Source organism: Tursiops truncatus, chromosome 19, assembly GCF_011762595.2.
Source record: "Tursiops truncatus isolate mTurTru1 chromosome 19, mTurTru1.mat.Y, whole genome shotgun sequence".
NCBI lineage: Eukaryota > Metazoa > Chordata > Mammalia > Artiodactyla > Delphinidae > Tursiops > Tursiops truncatus.
This window is the reverse complement of record NC_047052.1, coordinates 27763546-27788362: the sequence shown is the minus strand read 5'-3', so window position 1 is coordinate 27788362 and position 24817 is coordinate 27763546. Positions and strand designations below refer to the sequence as shown.

The 24817-nt window shown below is 48.7% G+C and overlaps 1 protein-coding gene across 1 annotated transcript in view; it reads left to right on the top strand.

Annotated features, from left to right (window-relative positions):
- Nucleotides 1–9971, top strand: part of SLC12A3 (solute carrier family 12 member 3) — a 36972-nt gene extending 27001 nt beyond the window's left edge. The window contains exons 24-26 of the mRNA XM_033845122.1: nucleotides 2232–2367; nucleotides 3856–3923; nucleotides 9073–9971. Coding sequence (XP_033701013.1) covers nucleotides 2232–2367; nucleotides 3856–3923; nucleotides 9073–9214 — 346 coding nt within the window. The 3' untranslated portion in view covers nucleotides 9215–9971. The remainder of the gene's footprint in view (nucleotides 1–2231; nucleotides 2368–3855; nucleotides 3924–9072) is intronic.
- Nucleotides 9972–24817: the final 14846 nt, after the last annotated feature.

The window sequence follows — 24817 nt, the reverse complement described above, 5'->3', positions numbered from 1 at the left end:
TGCCCCTCCAGCAGAAGCCGGTGTTTCGTCTGCCAGGGACCCCCCCCCCCCAACCTACCCCACAGACCTGGGGGCTGAGGGAGTCTCCAGCTTCACACTTCAGGAACCCAGACTGCTTGCTATTCACAAAAGGCTGATTTTACCTCCACTGGTTTTCTTCAGATTTGTGGCTTCTGCCTGCTTGTAGCTTCCGAGCTCTTTCTGCGTCTCGAACTTTCCCTGCAGTCCCAGTCCGCTACAAGCTGCCTCCTTCCTTCTCTGGGCATTGCTTAATTTAAGTGCCTAAAAAAGGGACTGTGACTGGCCCAGCTCATCCCTTCCTGCCAAGCTAAGGTAAAGTCCACTGGAAGGCCTATTTCTTGGCTACCTTTGGTCCAGTTAGCTGTGGCCAGGAATGGCAGAATCATATGCCCCGAAATACACAGCTAAAGGGTAGCTCCTTCTGCAGGGGCCATGTCAGAGGCACGTCCCCTCCACGGGGCTGAGGGATGCTGGAGCAAACAGAACGGAAGGTGCAAAGGCCCTGAGGCAGAAACATGGCAGCTGCGGCCCCTGATGTTATGTTAACCCACTGGCACTTGGAGGGGGGAAGATGTCTAATGGTCTGAGGGACCACTCCCCCTGCCTGCCCATGCAATGGCAAGTTGGTGGACTTTAAGCAAACTCCTGTGTGAATTTGTATCAGGGCTCAATTGTGGGGCCAGAAGGGATGATTTACTCTCCTAATGGTTCAATTTTATATTCTTAAAAGAAGACATTTACAATAGGATTGTTTTATCTCAATCTGTCTATGTGAGGTTTTCCAGGACTCTATCTTCTCAATAAAGTAAGGTCTGTCCTGACCTCTTTAGCCCTTGTTTACCTGGAGAGGGAAGGAAATCAAGAAAAGAAGAAAGGAACTATTTAATAGTGATGGGTATACTGACTCTCCCATTCTCTCAGGGCTGTGCTTGAGCTGCAGGGGCAGAGATGAGTAAATTGCAGCCCTGTCCTGCAGGGTTTACCCCGGCTTAGGTGTAGGGAGGATATCAAGAGCCATCAGAATGCTGCAGACAGGGACCAGAATGCACAGGAGGATATAGGGTCGTCTCTGCTGGTGGAGGAGCAGAGCCTTGAGAAAGGCCGTGAACAGAGATGGGGGAAGACCTTCCTCAGTGCAGAGGATAGCGCAAGCCAGCGTGCAGACCCCATCCAGCACATATTATATTTAAGCCCCCCTTTGCCCCTACATCTGCCTCCACCTCCTGGACCATTTCTCTCCTCCCTTGCACAGCCAACCTTCTCCAAAGTGATGCTACATTCTTTGTGGCCGCTTCCTCCCCATCCCTCATCCTCCAGCTCACTCCAGTCTAGCTGCCCTCCCACTGCTCCACTGAAATCATGCTCTCCAGCCTCGGCCGTGACCTCCGCACCACCAGATCCGCAGAGCCCACTGCTGTCCTCATCTTTCTCTGCCTCTCAGCGGCATTTGACACAGTGATCCTTCTTGAAACAGTCCTTCTTTTGGCTTCTAAGACACCACCCTCTCCTGGTTCCCACCTACCTCTGTGGTCCTCCTTTCAGTATCCTTTGCTGGCTCTTTCTCCTTTACCTGATTTCCACTGGTTGGCATCCCATTCTCCCCCGCACTTGCCTTGCTCCGGACTCATGGGCTCCTTCGCTGCTCCTCAAACAGCCCAAGCATGCTTCTGCCTCAGGGCCTTTGCACCTTCAGTTCTGTTTGCTCCAGCACCCCCTGCCCTGTGCATAGCTGGTTTCAGAAGGACGGGCATCCTTGGGTCCAGGGAGGTCTTCCTGCCCAATTAGTCCCCATCCCGGTACTCAGTTTGTGCCTTCATAATACTTCCAATCTGTATTTATTTGCTTATTTGTTGCCCAGCAGACCGTGAGCTCTGTGAGGATGGGATATGTTGTCTGGTTTGTTCACTGTTGTGTAGCACAGAGCCTGGCACAGAATAGTGCTCAGTAAATACCTGGGGGATGGACAGGTGGATGGAGGTGGATCACAGGTTGGTCTTCGTGGACGACTTGTGGAAGTTCTGTTGAAAGTCAGACCCACCCGTCAGTGCTGAATTCAACACAGAGGCTGCTTTGATGTAAGAGGCAATGTCAGAATGGGTTTTAGCCTGAAATGTATGTCCCCGTGGCACCCACTTCCATCTCCCTCTGAGGACCTGATTCCCCTGGAAACGGGCATCTCACCCGGTCTCACTTGCTCTCTCTGTCCCCAGCACCAAGCGGTTTGAGGACATGATTGCGCCTTTCCGCCTGAATGATGGTTTCAAAGACGAGGCCACGGTCACCGAGATGAGGCGGGACTGCCCCTGGAAGATCTCGGATGAGGAGATTAACAAGAATAGAATCAAGGTGCAGGAGAGAGAAGGGCCTTGCTGGTGTGGGGTGGGGGTCCAGGGGCTCCCCAGGGTCAGCACCTGTGCCCCATCTGTCCTGGGCTTCCTTAACCCCCTCCCCAACCCTGGATTCTACTCTCCCTGCCCCAAGCCTCTGAGGTGTCCTCAAGCCATACATGCTCGGGCTGACGGGTGACCCAATGGTTGATCTCGGAGCCTCCTTGGCGTGGGAGCCTGGTCCCCCTGCCCATTTTGAGTCACCGCCCCCTGGCCGTGGCAATGGACTGCCTGGAGTCCTTCTCCCTCCCCTCCCCTGTTCCTCCATGTGTGCAGGAAGGGATGCATAAGGCAGGTGGTGAAGGTCAAGGCACAATTTGTCCTGTGTGCCAGCAAAGCTGGCTGATCTTCTCCCCTTAGCTGTAGACCCCGCCCCGCTTCCCAGGCAGCATCTGCAGGATGCTGATAGGGCCTAAAGGAGAATGGTGGCTGCCAAGGCCATTTTTAGGTAGGGTGAGCAGTTGGGGGCCTGGGGACCACAGTTCTGCTCCCCGTGTGCTCTGCGTCAGTGGTTCTGAGGGGCAGTGTGACATCTGGTGACTTCTGGAGACATTTTTGGCTGTCACCTCCGGTGGGGGGGGACGGGATTGCTACTGTCATTTAGCGAGTAGAGGCCTGGATGCTACTAAACACCTGCACCCCACCGGACGGGTCCACAACGAAGAATGATTCCACCCAAATGCCGACCTTGGGACGTTTACGTGAACTCACTTCCCCTCGGTTTTCCATACTCTCACGTGGGGTGGCCGTCCACTATGAGACCCTGAGTGTCAGTCGTTTCTGAACAATTTGGAGACAGGCCTTGGTATGGGAGGGAGCCCCACACAACCCAGCGCCCACCCCAGCTTTGGGGAATTCCCTGACCCAGCAGCCCTGAGACCCCAGACCCTCCCACAGCTGCCCAGCTCCTTGGAAAATGCTGAGTAAAGCATCAGTGTCCACAGAAGGCTCTTGCCTACTCTGTTCCAGGAGAGGTGGAGCAGCTCCACCCCTGCTCCAAGTCCGCCTGATCAAGTGCTTCCCCTCGGCCTGGAGCTTTTGCATAGATTATCTCCCTCAGGCCTCCCCAAATTCCCCGGGAGAGGGCACTGTTGTACCCATTGCACAGCTGTGGACAGTGACGCTCGGGGAGGTGAGTTACCTGCTCAGGCTCTCTGCCAGGAACCCTCAGGGCTGAGATTTGAACCCAGCTTTCCCAGCCATGTGAGGGGTTCTTCCCTGCCATGATCCTGCTGGTCATGGTAATAAAGTCAGGAGGGAAACACCCAGGGGGCTTCTCCAGGAGGTGAGCTTGGCATTCACTTACCTTCTTGGGGGTGGGAGAGTCTATAATAATTTAGGGGCAACAATTCACACACCTGGTTTGAGATGTTCAAAGAGGCCACTGGGCTTGGCCGGGACCACTCACCAGACATGGGAAGTGACCACGTGGCTTTTCCTCGCCCAGTCCCTTCGGCAGGTGAGGCTGAACGAGATTCTGCTGGATTACTCCCGGGATGCCGCTCTGGTCATCATGTAAGTAGCGCCCTGCAGAAGGAGAAGTCTGTCGCCGAGCCCAAAGGTGTCAGCTCTGCAGGGGTGGCCACTGGCTGAGGACCCAAGCCTTCCCCTGTGAGGATGCAGGGCCCCAAGCTCCTGTAAACACAGCCCGGGTGGGTTCTCAGCACGTGGCCGGGCCTGCATCTGCCCCATGCCCCTCGCCTGAGCGCCAGCTGGCAGAGGTCTTGGGGCCCCAGTGTCCCGGATCTCACCGACTCCCCTCACCACCGCTTTTCCCTTATCCACTGCTTTTTCCTACCAAACTTGGCTTGACAAAGGCGACCCAGCTCATTCCAGAAGAAAATCGATTCCTAGTTGTTTGGGAACCACCCAGCCCTCCTTGGCCACCGGCCACCCCCAATTGATGTTAGTGCCAGGTCTAGGCAGTGGAAGCAGAGCCCGGCCCCAGCCCTGGCTGTTCCAGTCTCCGTGCCTGTCAGCTCCTCGAGCTTCCGTTGCTGCTGCTTGTGTCTGGTTAGGAGCTGCCTCGCTAGGGCAGGTATTGGCTGAGGCTGAGTGGAAGATGAGGGGAAGGTAACAGTGGCACAGGGAGGCTCAGGGTGGCAGACCATGGCTGGGAAAGGCCCAGCTCAAGAGGCGATGTGGGCATTTGCCAAGCGGAGTACCTGACATTTCCTGGGGTGAGCCACCTGCGGATTCCGGATTCCGCAGGACAGCAGGGAAGCCTGTGGAACCTGTTTGTTCGTACCCAGAAATCAAGATGGAGCACGCGATTTCTAGGGCCCCGCGTGCAATGAAAAGGTGGGGCCCCTTGTTCAAAAGGGATTAAGAATGTCAAGATAGTGACAGCAGAGCATGAAGCCCAGCCTGGGACCCTTCTCAGTGGGGGATTTTGTGAATGCACAGGTGGCTGCCCACAAAGATGGCTCTATGAAGCCATGCTTCCTGGAGCTTTTAGGAAGATCATTTTTTGTACAAAGAAAGTGCTTCGTGTTGCCTTTGATGTGGGGACTGTGGTATAAGGAAAGTGGGTTTATCTCCAAGCCTCTGGCTAACATCTTGCAGAAAATGTTTTGAGGGCCAGGTTAGCCTGGCCATTGACTGGGTCAGACGGCAAGACGGTGGCAATGGCTTCATCCTGGGATGGCTCTCCGACTTTCCCTGGGTGTGGTACCTGTTGTGTGCCAGCCAGGGGGTGTGGGTGTGCCAAACCACCTCTTCCTGAGTGCCACCTCCAAAACAGATTTGCGTTTTGTCTCTGCCATCGACCAGCACGCTGTGTGGCCTTGGGCAGGTAACCCTCCTTCTCTGAGACTCAGTTTCCCTGATTATAGAGAAGAGTTAAACTAAATTATTTCCAAGATTCTTTTTCACGCTAACATGCTATGATTCTAAGTTTATTCGCCGCTAAAATGAGTCCATCTCTCAAGCAGTAAGATGAGGAATTTCATCCAAGGAGGTGACTACCTGCTGTCACTTCTCCCTTCCCACTCCTCCATGCCCTGGATCTCATAGGGAAAACCAGTCCCCCACCCACCAGTCTTTGTGGGATTGGCTGATACAAATAATCAGGAGTCCAGTCACCTTAGAGAAGAGGCCTGCACACAGCGTCCCACCGCATGGCGGCAGCCGCAGCTGTTGCCCAAAGGGGCCCTGGCTGTCAAGCCAGATCCACTGGGAGGGCGCAGCAGCTGCGCTGCTCAGTCTCCAGCCCGGAGACGTGCCCGTAAAAGTTCACTCTGAGGGTCACCTTCATCAGAAGCACCGGGAGACCGTGGAAAACGGCAAATTCCTCAATTCCTTCCACATCAGGGCCTGGGGTGGGGCCCAGGAGCCTGCATTTCCCAGAAATTCTGAGGATGAAAAAACCCTCCCAAGCCTCCATGAAATGACAAAAATCACATTTTCCAGCACGTCAGCGCACTTGGACTCTTTTCTAGAGCAGCTTTGAGGCAGAACTGGCTCGTTTGCCGTCTGCTAATCAGCAGTTTATCTGATTAACGGCCCACATTTGAGCTCAACTTAACCTGCACTGCTGATAAAGCAGCCTTGTAACCAGCCCAACAAACTTTGACCACACTAACAGCCTACTTCTGGCATAACTTTTGGGTCTAGACCCCTCTTTCTTCTATAAAGGCTCCCTCCTCAAAGCCAAATAGTAGTGGTCAAAATAACAGTGATCGACATTGCATTTTATCGGTTGGGCCTCTATGACACTCAAGGCATTGGGCCTTATTAATTTTATTTTTTTATTTTTAAACATTTATTTTGAAGTATAGTTGATTTACAATGTTGTGTTAATTTCTGCTCTACAGCAAAGTGATTACGTTATACATATATATATACATTCTTTTTCATATTCTTTTCCATTATGGTTTATCATAGGCTTTTTTTTAAGTTTTTTTTTTTTGATGTGGACCATTTTTAAAGTCTTTATTGAATTTGTTACAGTATTGCTTCTGTTTTATGTTTAGCTTTTTGGCCACGAGACGGGTGGGATCTTAGCTCCCCAACCAAAGATCGAACCCACACCCCCTGCACTGGAAGGCAAAGCCTTAACCACTGGACCGCCAGGGAAGTTCCTATCACAGGATATTGAATATAGCTCCCTGTGCTATATACAGTAGGACCTTGTTGTTTATCCATTCTACATATAATAGTTTGTATCTGCTAATCCCCAAATCCCAACCCACTGGGCCTTATTAATTTTCAAAACGCTATGAAGTGGTTCTATTTTACCCCCATCCCCTCCGCAGCGCACACACTTAGGAGATGAGGAAACTGAGTCTCAGAGAAATTCAGCACCTGCCGGGATCTCACAGCTGTCAAGTGGCAACTGGGTTTTGAAGCCTGAGATGCTGATTCTGAAGCACGGTTATATTTCCGCATCTAGGTTTGATCCAAGGCTGCCTTTCTTTGTGGCTAAGAGATGCAGTTCTAAACAAGAAGCTCCTTTGTTCTGGAGCAGTTTTATTTCTAAAGATTAGTCGCTTACAGCACACACATCCTGTGAACATAAATAGAGCGTGTCATTGGCTGGCACTGGGGGAGATTGCCGAGGGAATCAGTAGCATGGACAGGTGCACAGGGTCCGCTCCGGGAGGGAAAGGCCACAGCAGGAGCTATGGGAGTCCCCTGCCCTGGATAACGCAGCCACCAGTCCCCTCGTGGCCTTTGAAGTTTTTGAATTCAGTCCCGGAAAATGATGTAGAAGTTCCGGGAGGGCATTTCCAGCCTTTAGCGTAACTGTTAAATCAGGAAAGTTTGCTTTCCGTATTCCCACTTCCCGTTTCCCTGGAAAGGCACCAGACAAACATAAACACAGTCTACTAACTAAAGTGACACTGGCTTAATGGAATGTCCTTGTTCCCACCGGGTTCCCCCATCCTGGGGACCTTGCTTTTTAAGGGAAGATAGTGTTTGTGGCAAGTGAAGCTTTGAGGATGGAATTTTAAATAAGGGACAGCTGTTTAGGGACCTCAATTCACCTTCTCAGTGGAGGTGGGAGTTGCAGTGAGCAGGGGCCGCTGGGATGGAAAGATCCCAGGACCTCGGGTCAAGTCCCAGCTCTGCCACTCACTGGCTGCTCATCTCGAGCTGGTAAATAGTAATACGTGGTGACAGGACTGCTGACACCGTGAAGTGCTTACTCTGTGCGAGCATTGCTGTGCAACACCCTTCCTAAGTTGGGTTTTCGTTAGAGCTTACAAGCATCCATGAAGGAGGCATGTGTGTTCTCACTTCGGGGAAGAGAAAACCGAGGCTCAGGGCCAGTGAGCCATTTGTCAAAGCCACGTGGCTGAGGGAGTGGCAAAGCCATGACTCCTACAGCTTCTCTGACCCCAGAGCCAGGCTCTGAAGCCCAGTGTCGCACAGCACCCTCCTGGCTGCCCTGTTGCCCAGGGTGGTTCTGAGGTTCAGATGAAATAGTACCTGTGGATGTACTTCGGGAAAACAAAATGCAGTCCCACGTAAGGTGCTGGTGCCCCAGCTTCACGTAGCGCCAGCTGGCAGCTGCGATGCTGCCACCTCCAAGAGCCAAGAGCAGGACGGCTGCAGGCATCACCACGTGTCTTTGGAATCTCAGTGTGGTAGAAAAGTCACTTCCCAACATAGCCGTGAAAATGTGGCTGAAGAGCATTCCCAGGGCATGTTGTTATTTGCACAGCATAGCAGTTCGGACAAGGGGCCCTCCCCAGGCGACAACGGAGTCCTGCTCCCAGGGCCTTACCTACGGGGCAGGGAGCAGGACCAGGCCGCTCAGCTGAAACACGTGAACATATCACTTTGTTGTGGCCACAGGCAGGTGTGTAGCTGGAGAGGCGAGGCTGGCATGACCTGAGTGGTCGGATGAGTGGCATACAGCCTCACTGTGTCAGACTGTGTTCTAGGCACAGGCGGATAAGACAGACCCAGCCTGCTCGTGAGCGAACATACGTCTAGTGGGGGGAGACAGACAACACACAAATAAATAAAAATAGGATTTGAGAGTGTGAAGTGCTATGAAGATAATGAAACAGGGTGACATGATGAAGAGAGATGGGAAGATGTTATCGAAGAGGGTGATCAGAGAAGGAGGTGCCCTTGAGCCAAGACCTGAGGGAATCGAAGGAGCCAACCCGGTGAAGAGCTGGGGCCACTGCCTTCTGGGTGGAAAGAACATCACATGCCAAGGCCCTGGGGCAGGAGCAAGCTTGCCATTTTTTTCAGGAGTGGAAAGGAAGCTTCTGTGACTGTAGCGGTGTGAGCAAGGCTGCGGGTGGTGGGAGGTGAGGTTGTGGAGGCTGGTGGGGACCAGATCATGGGGACCTTGCAGGCCATGGCTTTGTGTAGAAATGCATTGTGGGAGTTCCCTGGCGGTCCAGTGGTTAGGACTCAGCGCTTTCACTGCCGGGGCTCAGGTTCGATATCTGGTCGTGGAACTAAGATCCTACAAACTGTGGGCGCGGCCAAAAAAAAAAGAAAAGAAATGCTTTGCGGCTGAAGGTACGTTTCAGGTCATGCTTTCAAGGAGAGCAGCAGGTCATTCTTAGGGTGGCTGAGAAGAAAGAGCTCTGAAGGGGCCAATACACAGAGACGCTGTTCAGAAAGCAAACCAGGAACTGGGCCGTGTGGGGAAGGCCCCTTGGTAATTCCCCATCTGCTGCTTCTTCCTGCCCCACAGCACCTTGCCCATAGGGAGGAAGGGGAAGTGCCCGAGCTCACTCTACATGGCCTGGCTGGAGACGCTGTCCCAGGACCTCAGACCGCCGGTCGTCCTGATCCGAGGAAACCAGGAAAACGTGCTCACCTTTTACTGCCAGTAACCCTGGGCTTGTCTGCGCCTGCCCAAAGCCAGGATGCAGGGGGTGCCCGCCTGTCCACGGGGACAGGACACACGCCCCAACGCACTTGAAGTGGTAGCATCTGATGATCTCATGGAAGAAGCTGGTAGATTTCCAAATTTCATCTGGACCCCACTCCCATCAGACAAGTCCTCTGGGCTTTGTTTTTCTGGGCTGGAGAAGTAGCAGGTGGAGCTGTCTGGAAAACTCTCTGGTGGCTTCATATTCCTTTTAAGTTTTCTTTTGCTCTTGATTACAACAAATTAAGATTTCAATCTTTGATTTGTATACAAATTTTAGTCAGAGTGCTGAGTGTGAATTTGGGCCGTTTCTACAGACCTTTCCTGGGAGCACCCCCTAAACACGCCTCCCCCCTCCGATATCAGGAGAGTGGGCACCCCACCCACAGCCCTTACAGGGGGAATACAGGGGCTCGTTGAGCCTCCATAGCAATGCAAATTTTTTTAACCACCTCTCACTTCCTTTGCTTTCAATAGCATGTCTTCAGTGTTTTGGTTGGTTCTTTGGTAGACCGGGACTTTCAAACATTTTCAGACTGCAACCCACAGTAAGAAATCTATTTTACATTGAGGTTTGGAACAAACAGAGTGAAACTGAAGTGTCACAAAACAATCCTTATCCTTACTATGAGTGATGCACTTTGGTATTTTCTATTCTTTCTACTTCTTGTTCTCCTTTTAATGTTGGTTGCAATCCACTAAAATGAGTTTGGGATCCACTAATGGGTGCTGACTCATGATTTGAAAAATACAGCTTAGACTTTCCTCTGTGCCCTGTGTTTTTCTATACAACAGGGAGTTCATCTAGTTGGAGAAAGGCCATGGTGGGCATCACTGCCATTTTCCCCAGCTCATCCCACAGGGAAGGAAAGGGAACCAACAAAAACACCAGGAGGAGGGGTATGGATGGTGGGTGTGTCAGGAAAGAGCTTCAAAGAAGGGGCATGGTTTAGGGAGTCTCATGCAGGAGTGTTAAATTTCAGGTTTGGTTGGGGGTGCAGGTTTGGTGGGTCAGGAATGGGGAAGCAGAGAGGTGGGTGTAAAGATGGCAACGTTGGGCAAAGAATCAGAAAGGTCCAAACCCAGCCCAAGGCTGGGGGGAAGAACAGGGAGGAGGAACCACCAGTAAGAGATGGAAACAGAGTAAGTAGCAGAGGGGCTGCAGTGCGGGGAACGTAAGATGGGGCTCAGAGAAGAGAGAGAACCTGGGGGAGACGAACCTTGCTCAGGTAAGTGTGTTCAGGTTACTGTGGATGGAACCCCCCCAGAGTGTTTGCACCACCACCTGGGATGCAGGAGCAGGATGTACATTAAGATATGTCCAATGCTGGTGCGTGAGGCTCTCTGAAAGGGCATTTCAGCTCAGACGTACCCAAGCAGCATAAAGGTGAGCTGTTGGGGGATTCCACTGGCTGAGCCTTCTTCCAATTGCACTGGGGTGGCCAAGGAACCAGGCATCTTTGGGTCTGGTTGACCCTCTCCAAGTGCACTGAAGCACCCACTTAGTCATGAAGGCGAAAGTCTCTTTCTTGGGGTTGGGACTCAAAGGACTTTAGTGTTCGTCCCACTACAGAGGCCAAGGCCCTGGGTTCCCAGGCTGTGATAAGCCCCACTGTCCTGTTACTACATCAGGCCTTTGCTGAGGGAGCCAGAGCGCCTGGCTGAGCTCCTGAAGGACGGAGAGGGGGCTGCCTCTGAGCCGTTCAGTGGACCTGGACCAACTCTAACTCCAGATAAGGCAAAGGCTCCATCAGGGAATGCTTGCCTTTCTAGAGCCGCATGGAAAACCATTTCCTGGCAAACAGGTGCTCCCTCTTCTGACCTCAGGGAGTCACTGATCCAAGAACAGAGAATGCTTTGCTTTTGGGAATTAAAAAAAAAAAATTCACCATGTTGGAAACCAAATTTTGAACAATGATAATAGCTTTGTTTAAAAAAAACAAAGGCTTTGGGGACTTCCCTGGTGGTGCAGTGGTTAAGAATCCACCTGCCCATGCAGGGGACACAGGTTCGATGCCTGGTCTGGGAAGATCCCACACGCCGCGGAGCAACTAAGCTTGTGAGCTACAACTACTGAGCCTGCGTGCCACAACTACTGAAGCCCGTGCGCCTAGAGCCCGTGCTCCACAACAAGAGAAGCCACCGCAATGAGAAGCCCATGCACCACAGTGAAGAGTAGCCCCCCACTCTCCACAATTAGAGAAAAGCGCACACACAGCAACGAAGACCCAATGCAGCCAAAAATAAATAAATAAATTTTAAAAAGCCTTGGACTTCCCTGGTGGCGCAGTGGTTAAGAATCCGCCTGCCAATGCAGGGGACATGGGTTCGAGCCCTGGTCCGGGACGATCCCACATGCCACAGAGCAACTAAGCCCCTGTGCCACAACTACTGAGCCTGCGCTCTAGAGCCTGTGAGCCACAACTACTGAGTCCATGTGTCACAACTACTGAAGCCCGCGTGCCTAGAGCCCGTGCTCCACAACAAGAGAAGCCACGGCAATGAGAAGCCCATGCACCACAATGAAGAGCAGCCCCCGCTTACCGCAACTAGAGAAAGCCCGCGCACAGCAACAAAGACCCAACACAGCCAAAAATAAATATAATTAATTAATTAATTAAAAAAAATTTTTTTAAAACCTTGAGTTAACAGTAAGGTGAAAAACAATGAAATGAATAAAAATACATTTATTCAGTCAACAGAATTCATTTGTTTTGGAACACACTGTGTTTCAACTAGGCTGAGTGTTATGAAAAAACTGTGTTGTCTTTTCAACCCTGGATTGAACTTTGTGCTGAGCTTCCACTGGTTCTACAGGTCATATTACCAGATTTCCACATGGACATTTACAGGAGCCACTTATTTTCCCTTTGCTTCTCTTACATGTCTTTGCAGACACACAGGGAACCTGTTTTCTTCAGTCTTTTTTTTTGGTGGCCGTGCCGCGCGGCATGCAAGGTCTTAGTTTCCCAACCAGGGATCGAACCCGTGACCGCTGCAGTGGGAGCACAGAGCCTTAATCACTGGACCACCAGGGAAGTCCCTTTAGTCTTTTAAAAAGTCTCCCAGAATTTTCAATCTTGCCTCAAACCGAGGGGCAGAGAGATTGAGTGGAAAGAGCCACAGCGTGGCCACCAAGGAACCTGGACTTGAGTTTCTGTCTCCCCCCAGAACTGGCTTGTGACCTCAGCTATGCCCCCTTAGCCTCTCTGAGCTTCGGTCTGTGAAATGAGAGAATTGGACCAAAGCATGTGTCACCAGCCAGCTGGCCTGCTGCTGACTGTGGTTTGGCCCACGCGTGATTGATCAAAGTTGTGGAAGTGAGGGGAGGGGTCGGAGGGAGGACACATTCTTCAGTCCCCCCAACTTGGCCCACCACTTCCTGCTGCCCTACTGTGTGCTCAGAGGCTCTGAAGGCCCTCCAAGTCATTGTTGGGCATATTGGGCCCTGAGAGGGTACGAGATTTTGGTCTACAGTGTGTGTGTGTCTTTCTCTGCTTCTGGACGAGTAGATACTCCACATCAGTGAGTAGTCTACCCTTGCACTGTGCATGGAAAGCCACAGAGAGCTGGGTCATCAGAGCTGGGACCCAGCCCCCACCAGCAGCCACAACGGCCACTGCAGAAGGAATTCCTCATTTATCTCCCCCAGGATCTGCTGCTCAGATAGCTCCTGATTTTCCCCTTGGCATTTCAGCCTCCAGATTTCACATCCTCTTTCAGTTCCTGCCCAGACTTGTCATGGCTTTGACGTAAGTACAGCAGCGCCTGTTTTCCACCAGATAGGCTCTCTGAGCTCTGCCTCCCAGGTCTCATTAGAGCATGCAGAGCCCCATTTGGACTGAATTCCCTTTTACACACCTACCTAGCCTCTCGTGTGGCTAGGAGGGAGAGGTGGGTTTCACAGGGAAGAGAATAGCTGGAACGTTCCAGAAGAACCACCTGGCTGGGAGGCCCCCAAGCACATGCAAAACAGCCAGGTTTCACTTGTAGATGTGTATAGCTCAGGGTGTCAGAAAATACATACCGCCCACTTCAAAAGTGTTTACAGAAACGGGGCCCAGGAAAGCCCAGCCACCGGCTTCACTGTTAATTGGCCACTTGAAGTGAGGGTCAACCTTATGACTAAAAACACAAGCATGACATGAGCGCCGCTTCCTGAAAGGGAGCCACAACAAACTCAATTTCTAAAAATACCATGTGGTAGAGCGTTAAGAAGAACCACCTGGCTGGGAGGCTGAAGAGCAGAACATCACACGGACAAAAGATGGTGGCAAGAAAGGACAAGTGTTTTCATTTTCTCATAGGAGAGTTACAAAATAAAACACTCTAAGGATGCAAAAGAGGGAGCAAACACTAAGGTCAAGGGAATTAAGAAGCTCTCTCTAGAGAAAATGGTATTTAAAATAGGTTTGAACAGTTGATAGGATTCTATAGACAGAGATGGGAGCTGGGATTGGGAGAAGGTAACCCAAGTGGCAGGATGCCTTGAGCAAGGACCAACTTACTAGGTGTGTTTGGAGAACAAGAAATAAACCAGTCTTCCTGGTGTATGAGGGATGCATACCCGGGGAGAATAAGACTGAGAAGGTTGTAGTGTGCAAGGCCCCCACTGAGAGGCTGAGGAGCTCAGGACTGACTCAGGGGCGCTGGAGAGCCACTGAAGGGGAAGGGGCAATGGGAGCCTGAGGAAGCTTGGCCAGACAGGAGATGAAGGAGGCTGGAGGAGAAAAGGCAGGGCACCCAGAGAGGAGGCTGTGCAGAATTGCAAAGGCAAGTCAGCAAGTCTCAACACTCTAAGAGTGGCGAAGAGCCAGGAAAAGAGGAGGAAGAATAGTATCTTCCAGAACTGGGAATTGCCTGGATGTATGTGTGGGAGGAACAGGGCCCCAGGAGTTAAGCCTGGGCAGCTGTAAGAATGAACAAACCATGTAATATGGAGGGCGAGGTAACAGGCTTTCTGCTGTAGAAAATGAGCAAGTAGGTGGGTTTGGTTTTGGACACTTTAAGTATGAAGACATCCCAGTGGTCATAATTGTGGTCCCGGAGCTCAGGAAGAGCTCAGGGTGTCCACTGTTAGCCTGACACTGTAAGAACAGAGACCATCCATCGATTTGGGAGTCAACACTAAAAGACAGGAAATCGAAGTCATACCTTGGGTGAGATCACCAAGAAAGAAAGTAAAGAGAATGGAGAGGGCTGGAGGCTGGACCTTGGCAAGGGCTACATTTAGGGGTAGGAGGAAGAATAGGCAGCCAGCAAAGCAGCCTAGAAAAGATCATTGGTGAGGTAGGAGGAGAACCCAGGTAACCAAGGGCCTTAGAAGGTACCAGAGAAGAGGTCGAAAAAGCATAGAATCGTCGACCCTCATGGCAGCCGACTGCAGAAGTGAAGGCGCTGCTGAACTGCAGTTCTGGGAATCCCTGGGAGCCTTACAGAGAATAATTTGGTAAGGTGGTGGTTCAGGTACCAGAGATTGCGGAATAATTGCTGGAGGGGAAAGGAAAGCAGCAGCCATGCACGTTGACCTGTGCTTCAGTAACCCAGCAATGGAGAGAAAAATAAGGAAAATAAGGGGAGAAAAAATAAGGTGGAAACTTGGAGGAGACTCCAAGGGAAAGGAGACTCCAGGGAAAGCGTTGTTATCTTAGGGGGTGTATCAGTCAGGATCATGGTATGCTCTGCTGCAGTAATAAATTACCCACTAAATGTTAGTGGCTTACATGACAAAGATTGATTTCTCTCCTACAAATATTCCTGTGCTGGGTAAGCCCTCTTCTCCACCTCAGGACTCAGTGATCCAAACTATTCCCATCTTGGGAGGCTATCACGTCAGCCAGTAGCTTCTAACTCACTGAGGAACGGAAAAGAGAGTAGGAGGGTCATGCCCTGGCTTTCCAATGCTTCAGCTCAGAAGCGACCTGTTACTTCCACTCAAAGTCCGTTAGCCAAGTAAGTCACATGGCACCACCTCCCTGCAAGCGTCTGGAAAACTGGGGGGGACATGAGAGTATTCATCGAGCAATCCATGTCTCTGTTACAGGTGAGAGTGATAAAGAGAGACCTGGGTGTATGTATAGGTCTGAGGGGAAAGATTTAAGATGCAATGAAGAGAATAATTGATGAAGAGGTAGTAATGGTGAATCACTAAAATGTGGCGGGAACTTTGCCAAGCAGCAGGGAAGGCATAGCTGATCTCTGCTAGTCCAAGGGTGCAAAATTCTCAGGACACCTGCCCTGGTGACTTTCTCTGGCAGGTCTCCCGAGCACCAAGTCAGAAAGCAAATGTGTAGAATGCAGGGGACACGTTCCCCAGTGATGGGGCTGGCCAAGCAAGAAGGATGGAAGGCCAAGGCACGAGGAATTCAAGGAGAATGACCAAAGTACCTGAAAATGGCTGACCACGAGCTCCAAGATGGATGGAGACACCGGAAGTGAGCTGCAAGAGTTGAGGAGACTTGAGGGGCTGGTAGCAGGAGGACAAAAAGTATGCTCAGTGGGAATGGGAGAGAGGGAGACAGAGAAGAATACAGGGTAGTTTGTGGTCAGTATGTGTGCATTTCAAAGTTTGAGATTCTGCAGGAGGTAAACTTTATTTTATTTTATTTTTTTAAATTTTGGGCTGCATCGGGTCTTCGTTGCTGTGCACAGGCTTTCTCTAGTTGTGGCGAGCCGGGGCTATTCTTCGTTGCGGTGCACGGGCTTCTCATTGTGGTGGCTTCTCTTGTTGTGGAGCGTGGGCTTTAGGCGCACGGGCTTCAGTAGTTGCCGCGCGGGTTCAGTAGTTGTGCCCCGCAAACTCTAGAGCGCAGGCTCAGTAGTTGTGGCGCATGGGCTTAGTTGCTCCGCGGCATGTGGGATTTTCCCAGACCAGGGCTCCAACCCATGTCCCCTGCATTGGCAGGCGGATTCTTAACCACTGCGCCACCAGGGAAGTCCCAGGAGGTAAACATTTTTGAGCAAAATCTAGGGTGTCTATCATTTGACTGTGAGCTCTATGAAGGTGGCAGTTGGGATGAAACTTTTAGTTACTGGATGGTAGGAAGACCTGGTGGTCTCAGGGCCGGGGCAGCTGGAAGGTATTCACGGCATGCTTACCAGCTGGCATGGTGGTATTTCAATATCTTAACTGCTGAAATGGCTGAGTGAGTGCATATCAGCCCTGACTATGACCACATCAACTCATCTTTGCAACCCAGCACCCATCACAGGGCTTAGCACAGAGTAGGCACTCAATAAATGTTTGTCGAATGAATGAATGAATGAATGGCAAAAGAATGGATTATGCCAGTGAGCAGTGGGAGCAGAGCAGAGATAAATGTAAGTAGAACTGAATGAAAGGGAGTATGATCTGGAAGCTGGAATTATTAAGATGGGGAAGGGATGGGAGGGAAGCTTGTGATCTTGGAAGAGAGCCCTAGAGGTCAAGAGATTATACTTGCAGTCAGGTAAGCCTTCCGGTGAGAAGTGGCTGCTAAGATGCACACCAGCCTAGAAGCAACAATGGGGAGGAGGAGGGGGAGACAGGGCTGCCTGCAACGGGAGATGTTCGAGGGTCCTGTCTTGGAGAAAGGTAGGGTTGGTTAACATAAGGAGGTTTGGGGAATTAGGGCAAGGTGCAGGGGGAGGGGGCCAGAGCTTGTTTACAAAGAACCAGACCCGCAATTGAAATCTTGCTGACCTGAGTGATTGATGTAGGCCTGGGGCAGGGAAAGCTGATGGAACCAGGGCAGAGATAAGAGGGGAATGAGTGGAGATGTTTGTTATGGGCTGGGAAAGGAAAAATCCAGAGTTGAATGGGAGGGCTGAGCAAGGAAATTCATGGAGGAAAGTATCAAGTCCCACCATTTTTTTTTTTTTTTTTTTTTTGCAGTACGTGGGCCTCTCACTGTTGTGGTCTCTCCCGTTGCGGAGCACAGGCTCCGGACGCGCAGGCTCAGCAGCCATGGCCCACAGGCCCAGCCGCTCCGCAGCATGCGGGATCTTCTCGGACCGGGGCACAAACCCGCGTCCCCCACATCGGCAGGCGGACTCTCAACCACTGCGCCACCAGGGAAGCCCAGTCCCACCATTTTGACAAGAATATTGCTATATTGCTATAGCTATCTCTGTAGTCTTATGCATCTTTGCCTAAGTGCTAGGTCTAGTCTGAAACCAGCTTGGGGAAGCTGGGGGTTTTGCTAGAGAAAAAAGAAAGAAACTAACACACAGTCAAAATTTTACTTAGAGTACAGGAAAGATTCTGTATTTATGAAAAGGTACTATAAAACTTAAGATGAATAAATATGGGTTTTTTTCTTTTCTTTTTAAAGTAAAATGCTGGACTACGATCAGGATATTTAGAAGAGGGCTGGACTGGCACCTGAGATGGGGAAGTGAGGGCTTTTGAGGTTTCCTGGGCCTCAGAGTTCAGCCATGATCCTGCCCAGGATGCAGGCCTGGAGGGCAGGGCTCACCTGAGTGGTGTTTGCCCTGGAACCAAACCCAAGCAGCCAGGAGAGTCATAAACCTGGAGCTGGCTGCGCCTGCAGCCTAGAGAAGAGCCAAGCATGTGCTCTGTGAGAGAGATTATTGAATCAAGCAGACACCACCCATTCATCTACCCCGTCCTTTTTGCGGTAATCGGAAGGATTTTTGTTGTCCAGTGGCGGTTATTTTATTTGGGCTCCTCCCTCCATTGGAGGAAAGGCTGTGAGATAGCATTCAACAGGAAAGAGGGAACCAAGTAGGACTTCTGATTTTTTTCAACTGTATAATATAAAATTCACCTCATAGTATCAATAGCACTATTTACAATAGCCAAGACATGGAAGCAACCTAAATGTCCGTCGACAGATGAATGGATAAAGAAGATGTGGCAAACATATACAATGGGGGAATTCCCTGGTGGTCCAGTGGTTAGGACTCTGCTGTCACTGCTGAGGAGCCGGGTTTAATCCCTGGTTGGAGAACTAAGATCCTACAAGCTGTGCGGTGTGGCTAAAAAAAGAAAGAAACATATACAATGGAATATTACTTAGCCATAAAATAGAATGAAGTAATGCCACTTGCAGTAACATAGATGGGATGGACCTAGAGATTATCATACTAAATGATAAAAAAGAATATATATATACACATATATATGTACATTTATATAGTAGGTATAACTGAATCATTTTGCTATATACCTTGTAAATCAAGGTATATATACATTGTAAATCAACTATACTTCAATTAAAACATAAAAGGAATTAATGTCTACTCCAAATATATGTGTGTATGTGTGTATATATATATATATATATAAAATTCACCATATTAACTGTTTTAAAGTGTGTAATTCAGTGACAATTAGCACATTCACAATGTTGTGCGACCATCACCACTATCTAGCTCCAAAAAATTTCCATCATCCCGAAAGGAAATCATGGACCCATTAAGCAATCACCCTCCATTAACTGCTGGCAACCACTAATCTGCTTTATGTCTCTATGGATTTCCTTATTCTAGATATTTCATATGAATAAAAACCATACAATATGTGGCCTTTTGGGTCTGCCTTCTTTCACTTAGTACAATGTTTTCAATGTTCATCCGTGTTATAGCAAGTATCAGTACTTCATTCCTTTCCATGGCTTCATTCCTTTCCATTCCTTTCCAGTATTATTCCATGGCTGAATAATATTCCATTGCATGGATAGACCACATTTTGTTTATCCATTCATCAGTTCTTGGACATTGCAGTTATTTCTACGTTTTGGCTACTATGAATGTTGCCACTGTGAATATTCATAAACAAGTTTTTGTTTAAATTCCTGATTTCAATTCCTTTAGATATAACCCTAGGAGTGGAATTGCTGGGTCATATGATAACTCTGTTTAGGGCTGAGTATAGAAGTGCACCATGCATGGACTTCCCTGGTGGCGCAGTGGTTAAGAATTCGCCTGCCAATACAGGGGACATGGGTTTGATCCTTGGTCCGGGAAGATCCCACATGCTGCAGAGCAACTAAGCCCGTGAGCCACAACTACTGAAGCCCACGTGCCTAGAGCCCATGCTCCGCAACAAGAGAAGCCACCGCAATGAGAAGCACGTGCACTGCAATGAAGAGTAGCCCCCGCTCGTCTCAACAAGAGAAAGCCCGTGAGCAGCAATGAAGACCCAACGCAGCCAAAAATAAGTAAATAAAAATAAATAAATCTATTTTTAAAAATTATTTAAAAAAATAGAAGTGCACCCTGAATTTAACTACCAGGCCCACTGTTGTCCCCAGTGGTCGGTCTTGACTGGCCAGACCCCTCAGTGTCTCCCATTCAAGAGATACTTGGGGTCCTCAAAGCCAAATCAGTTTTCATTCCCTTTGATTATAAAAATGTATGTAACATGCACTTTTAAGAAACAGATATCAGAAGGTAACAGGGAAGTGGGTGTCACACTCGAAGTTTGGGCATCCCAGTCCGAGATACCTCCTTCCTTTATCGAACAAAAACACGTCCCGATCACTGACCACATTGTTTGGGAGGATTTACTGTGGGCGCTACTTCTGGTGAGGAAAGAAAGCTGCTTCCGGCTTAGCGTGGGCATGGGTCACCATGGGATGGATTTCATGAGTACAGGACAGGATGTCCATTTCCTGGCCTAAAGGAGATGGCTCATGTGTGTGGCCAAATTAGGATTTCAGAAATGACCATAAAAGGCAAGGTTTCTGGTTGGAGCTTGAATTATTTGGGAGAATCTCTAGAAACCAAGTAAAAACAAGAATTCCAAGAACAAAGTACAGAAGTTCAGCAGGGCCTAAGACACCAGATTGTTTGAAATAAAGCACGTGCACTGTCAGTGACCTTTTGCCTGCTCAGGTTCTGCAAAGGATTCTAGACCCTCACAGCCTGAGTACAAAATAAAACAGGTCTCGGCTCCTTCCCTCTCCCCCCTCAGAATTTAAAGATGAATTAGGTCACAGCAGAGACATAGCACCACAGAGGTGCTTCTAACCATCAAGTTTTAAGTTTTAAAATTTCCATAGTCTTCCATTTCCACATTTCCAGAAATCTCATTTAAGAATATGGATTTTCCGAGACTTCCCTGGCTGTCCAGGGATTAAGACTCTGCACTTCCACTGCAGGGGGCATGGGTTCTACCCCTGGTGGGGGAACTATAGATACTACATGTCGCATGGCACGGCCAAAAAAGAAAAAAAAACAAAGAGTATGGATTTTCCTTGAACTCACTATCTTTCTTTCCCTGAGCCGCTTTACTTTCTATTCTTGAGAGGCACAAAGGAATATATGTTGTATGATTTCACTTACATGAACTTCTAGAACAGGCCCGACGAAACTGGAGTGACAGAAAGCAGACCAGTAATGTCTGGGACCAGGATTGGTGGGGGGGTGAGCAGGTTGGTTGGGAGGGAGCACTGGGGAACTCTCTAGAATGATAGGAATGTATCTGGAATGATAGGAATTCACACAGGTGAAGACACCTACCAAAACTCTTTGAACTGTACATTTAAGATCCATGTATCTTACTATATGTAAATTATACCTCAGTACCAGTTAAGTAAAAAATAAAAATTTCATAGAGTTACTAGCTCTGTAGCCGAGTTACTTAAACTCCCCGTGCCTCAGTTTCCCCAGCTGTGAGATGCCAATAATAAAAGCATTCTACTTCAAAGGTTGCTGTGAGGATTAAATGCAAGTTTCATGAAGTTGTGTGTCTGGCACGTAGTAAGCACTCCTCCGTTAGCCATTAGCTCTGTTCCTGAACCCGTCTTTGTTCCCAGGCCTCTTTCTCTCCTGCTTTATGTCTGCGATGTCTTTTTCTTTTTCCAATTTTTTTTTTCACATTTCCTTTTTCGCTCGATCCTAGCAGTGATCTACATTTTCTCTTGAACGCACCACTCAGGTCTCGTGGCCCCAAGTCTCTCCCCCTCGAACCCAGCCTTCGTAATGATGAAGATCCGTACTGATTCTGATCACGTCCTGCTACTCAGAAACCTTATTGCCCACAAAATAAAGCCAACTCTCAAGGGTGAGCATGCAAAGTCTTCCCTGAACTGGTCCCAAGAATTCTTTCCAGTCTTACCTCTTGCTGACATCATCATTGTTATTTTTTTAATTTTACTTTATTTTATTTATTTTTTATTTTTGGCTGCTCGGCATGGCATGCGGGATCTTAGTTCCCCGACCAGGGATCAAACCCACATCCCCTGCACTGGGAGCTCGGAGTCCTAACCACTGGACTGCCAGAGAAGTCCAGACGTCATCATTATTAGTATTTTAAAATAAACTCTGTCCTTACTGCCACACTTGACCAGTGGTTTCCAAAGCTGGCCCTTGAATCAGTACTGACTTAGATGCCTCAGGTCCCATTTGGTAGGCCTGACAGGGGACCAGACACCCATCCTATTGTTTTTACATGTTTAGTTGCGGGCATAATGTCCACGCAGTGAAATGCACATATCTTAAGTATACAGCTAGATCCATTTTGAAAAATGTCTGTGCCTGCCTACCCCACACCCTACCAAGACAGAACTTTTCACTACCCAAGAAATTTCCTTCATGCCCAGTGGTGTATTAGTAGAGGTGAACAACTGCTTCCCCGGGGGAAAAAGGCTCTGCTTTATTGCGTTTCCTGATCTCTGTGGTGTGAATATTCCTACCATGGCCAATTTCAGGTTGTCAGTGTGATGACACTGAAAGCAGAGTCAGGAAGATAAGCTCACATTCGGTTCTTGAAGACCAGCACCAGCCGACTTCAGCACAGCCCCTTCCAAGTCCGTCTCTGCCACCCCATCCCCAGGCAACCATGCTTCTGTTCTCTGTCACCACAGATTCATGTTGCTTATTCTAGAGTTTCACACGAATGGAAGCATTTAATAGGTACTCCTTTTGTCTGGTTCTTTCACTCAGCACGGTTTTGAGATTCATCCGTGTTGCTACATGTATGGTAGTTCATTTCTTTTTATTACTGAGTAGTATTCCATTGGATGGATATACAGTAGTGTTTATCTGGTCTCCTGGTGATGGACACCTCGACTGTTCCCAGTGTTTGATGCTACGAATAAAGCTGCCATCAACATTCTTGTACAAGTCTTTAATTTCTTTCGGGTAAATCCCTGGGAGTGTAATAGCTGGGTTGTAAGTTAGGTGTATGTTTAACTTTATGAAAACTGCCAGACTGATTTCCACAGTGGTTGTACAATTTTATACTCCTACCAGCCAAGTATGAGAGTCCTGATTGCTCCATATCTTTGTCAATACTTGGTGTTGTAAGACTTCACTTTGAAAAAAAACAAAAAAAAAGAGTTCCTCAGGTGATTCTGTTTCACAGCCAGGCTTGGGAACCTGTGGACTGGACTCCTTGCAGTTTCCTAAATATTAATGGCTAATATTAATTGAGCACTTGCTAAGTGTCTGGCTCTTCCCCAAGACCTTTAACGATGCTATATCATTGAAATATCACAACAACCCCCTGAAATAGACACGATTATTCTTCCTATTTTACAGATGAGGACAATTAGGTACAGAGAGTTTGAGTAACTTGCCTAAGGTCACGCTCATAAGTGACACAAGTTGGCTTAGAAACAGGCAGTCTGGCTCTGGGCCCATCAGTTGAACCACTGAACTATACTTGCCCATACAAACTGTGTATACAGGTCCCCTGTTGGGCTTATCAATAATTGCTGCCATTATTATTTTCATTCAAATCCTACTCATCCTTCAAAGTTCAGCTCAAATTCCACCTCTTCCATCCAGTTTTCTCTGTCTCCCCCTCTCCTCTTGCCTCTGTGTAATTCCTCAGTGTAATCATAAGTCCTTCAGAAATGTACGAGACTTTTGGGCTGTCTTTTATTTCTGTTTTTGACTGTCTTATCATGCTCGCTGTATTTGTAAGATCACTGAGAACCGGGTCACTCCGTGTTTATCTCTCTATTCCTGGCATGTTGACCTGAATTTAATGTTTTTATAAATATGGTTGGCCCTCTACATCCACGGGTTCCACATCCACGTATTCAGAGGCCTTTTTATCCTGAAAATATTCTGAAGAAAAAAATTCCAGAAAGTTCCAAAACACAAAACTTAAATTTGCCCCACTCTGGAAACTTTACATAGTGTTTACATTGTATTTACAATTATTTACATAACATTTACATTGTATTTAGTAATATAAGTAATCTAGAGATGATTTAAAGTAGATGGGAGAATGGGACTTCCCTGGCCGTCCAGTGGTTAAGAAAGACTCCACGCTTCCACTGCAGGGGGTGTGGGTTCAATCCCTGGTCAGGGAACTAGGATTGCACATGCCATGCAGCGCGGCCAAAAAGTTAAAAAACAAAAAGTATATGGGAGGATGTTGCATTGGTTATATGCAAATACTACGCCATTTTATAGAAGGGATTGCGCATCCAAGGATTTTTCTATGGGGGAGGGGGTGGCGGGGGGGAGTCCTGGACCCAATCCCCCATGTATACGAGGAACAATTCTGTACTATAGGCAGAATCACAAAAGTCCTTTCCAAGGAGCTGTCTCGTTGAGAGATGACTCAAGAGGGAATCACAGAAATTGGATTGCCTTTTCCCTAGGGAAAAACACACCTCTTTACTTTCTTACTACTGAGCGAAAATGGATGTGCTGTTTTAAGGGGACCTGACGCTTGTCACAGCAGGCTACAGGAAACCATGTTATGTGACCTCCTTAATTACCCAATGAAGCTGTTATCTCCTGCCTGGCTGCCTGCTCTAAGGCTTCTGCTTGTTTTATCTGGCCTGGCTCCACTGGTTAGCTTCTAGCTAGTTGGAAGACTATCAGATTATAATCAGTCATTTCTTCCATACTGATGTATGAAAAACAGGACCAGCTACATAATTTGTGAGACCTGGTGAAAAATGAAAATGCAGGACTTCTTGTTCAAAATTTATTAAGAATTTTCAGAAGAGCATTAAACAAAGGGTAGAGCCCCAGAGGTGCCACACCCATGAAGCCAGCCTGGATGAAAAGGGACTGAGCCCTTCTCAGCCAACAAAAACCAATCACAGAAAGCTGAGCATGGGGACAATTATCTCCAAAGCGCTTCACCTCCATTCTTAGTACAAACACTGCTGAAAAGGAAACCACCCATGTTCTGTGTTATATTACGGCTGATTGTTATGGATTGAACTGTGTCCTCCAAAAAGATGAATTCCTAAGCCCCCAGTACGTGTACGTGACACTATTTGGAAATGGGGTCTTTGCAGATGATCAAGTTGAGGTCATTAGGGTAAAACCCTAATCCAATATGACTGGTGTCCTTATAAAAAAAAGTGGGGGGCGGGAATTGGGACACAAAGACAGGCATGCATAGAGAAGATGACGTGAGGGCACGCACACAGGGGGAGCACACTATGAACACAAAGGCAGAGATGGGGGTGATGCAGCTACACACCAAGGAATGCCAAAGATTGCCAGCATGGAACAGATTCTCCCTATAGCCCTCAGAAGGAACCAACCCTGCCTGACACCTTGATCTTGAAACCAGGCGGGGCCCTGTGGGGCTCCTGGACACAGAGGCCTTTTTGTCCCGCATTTCTTGTAGGCAAGACTCCAG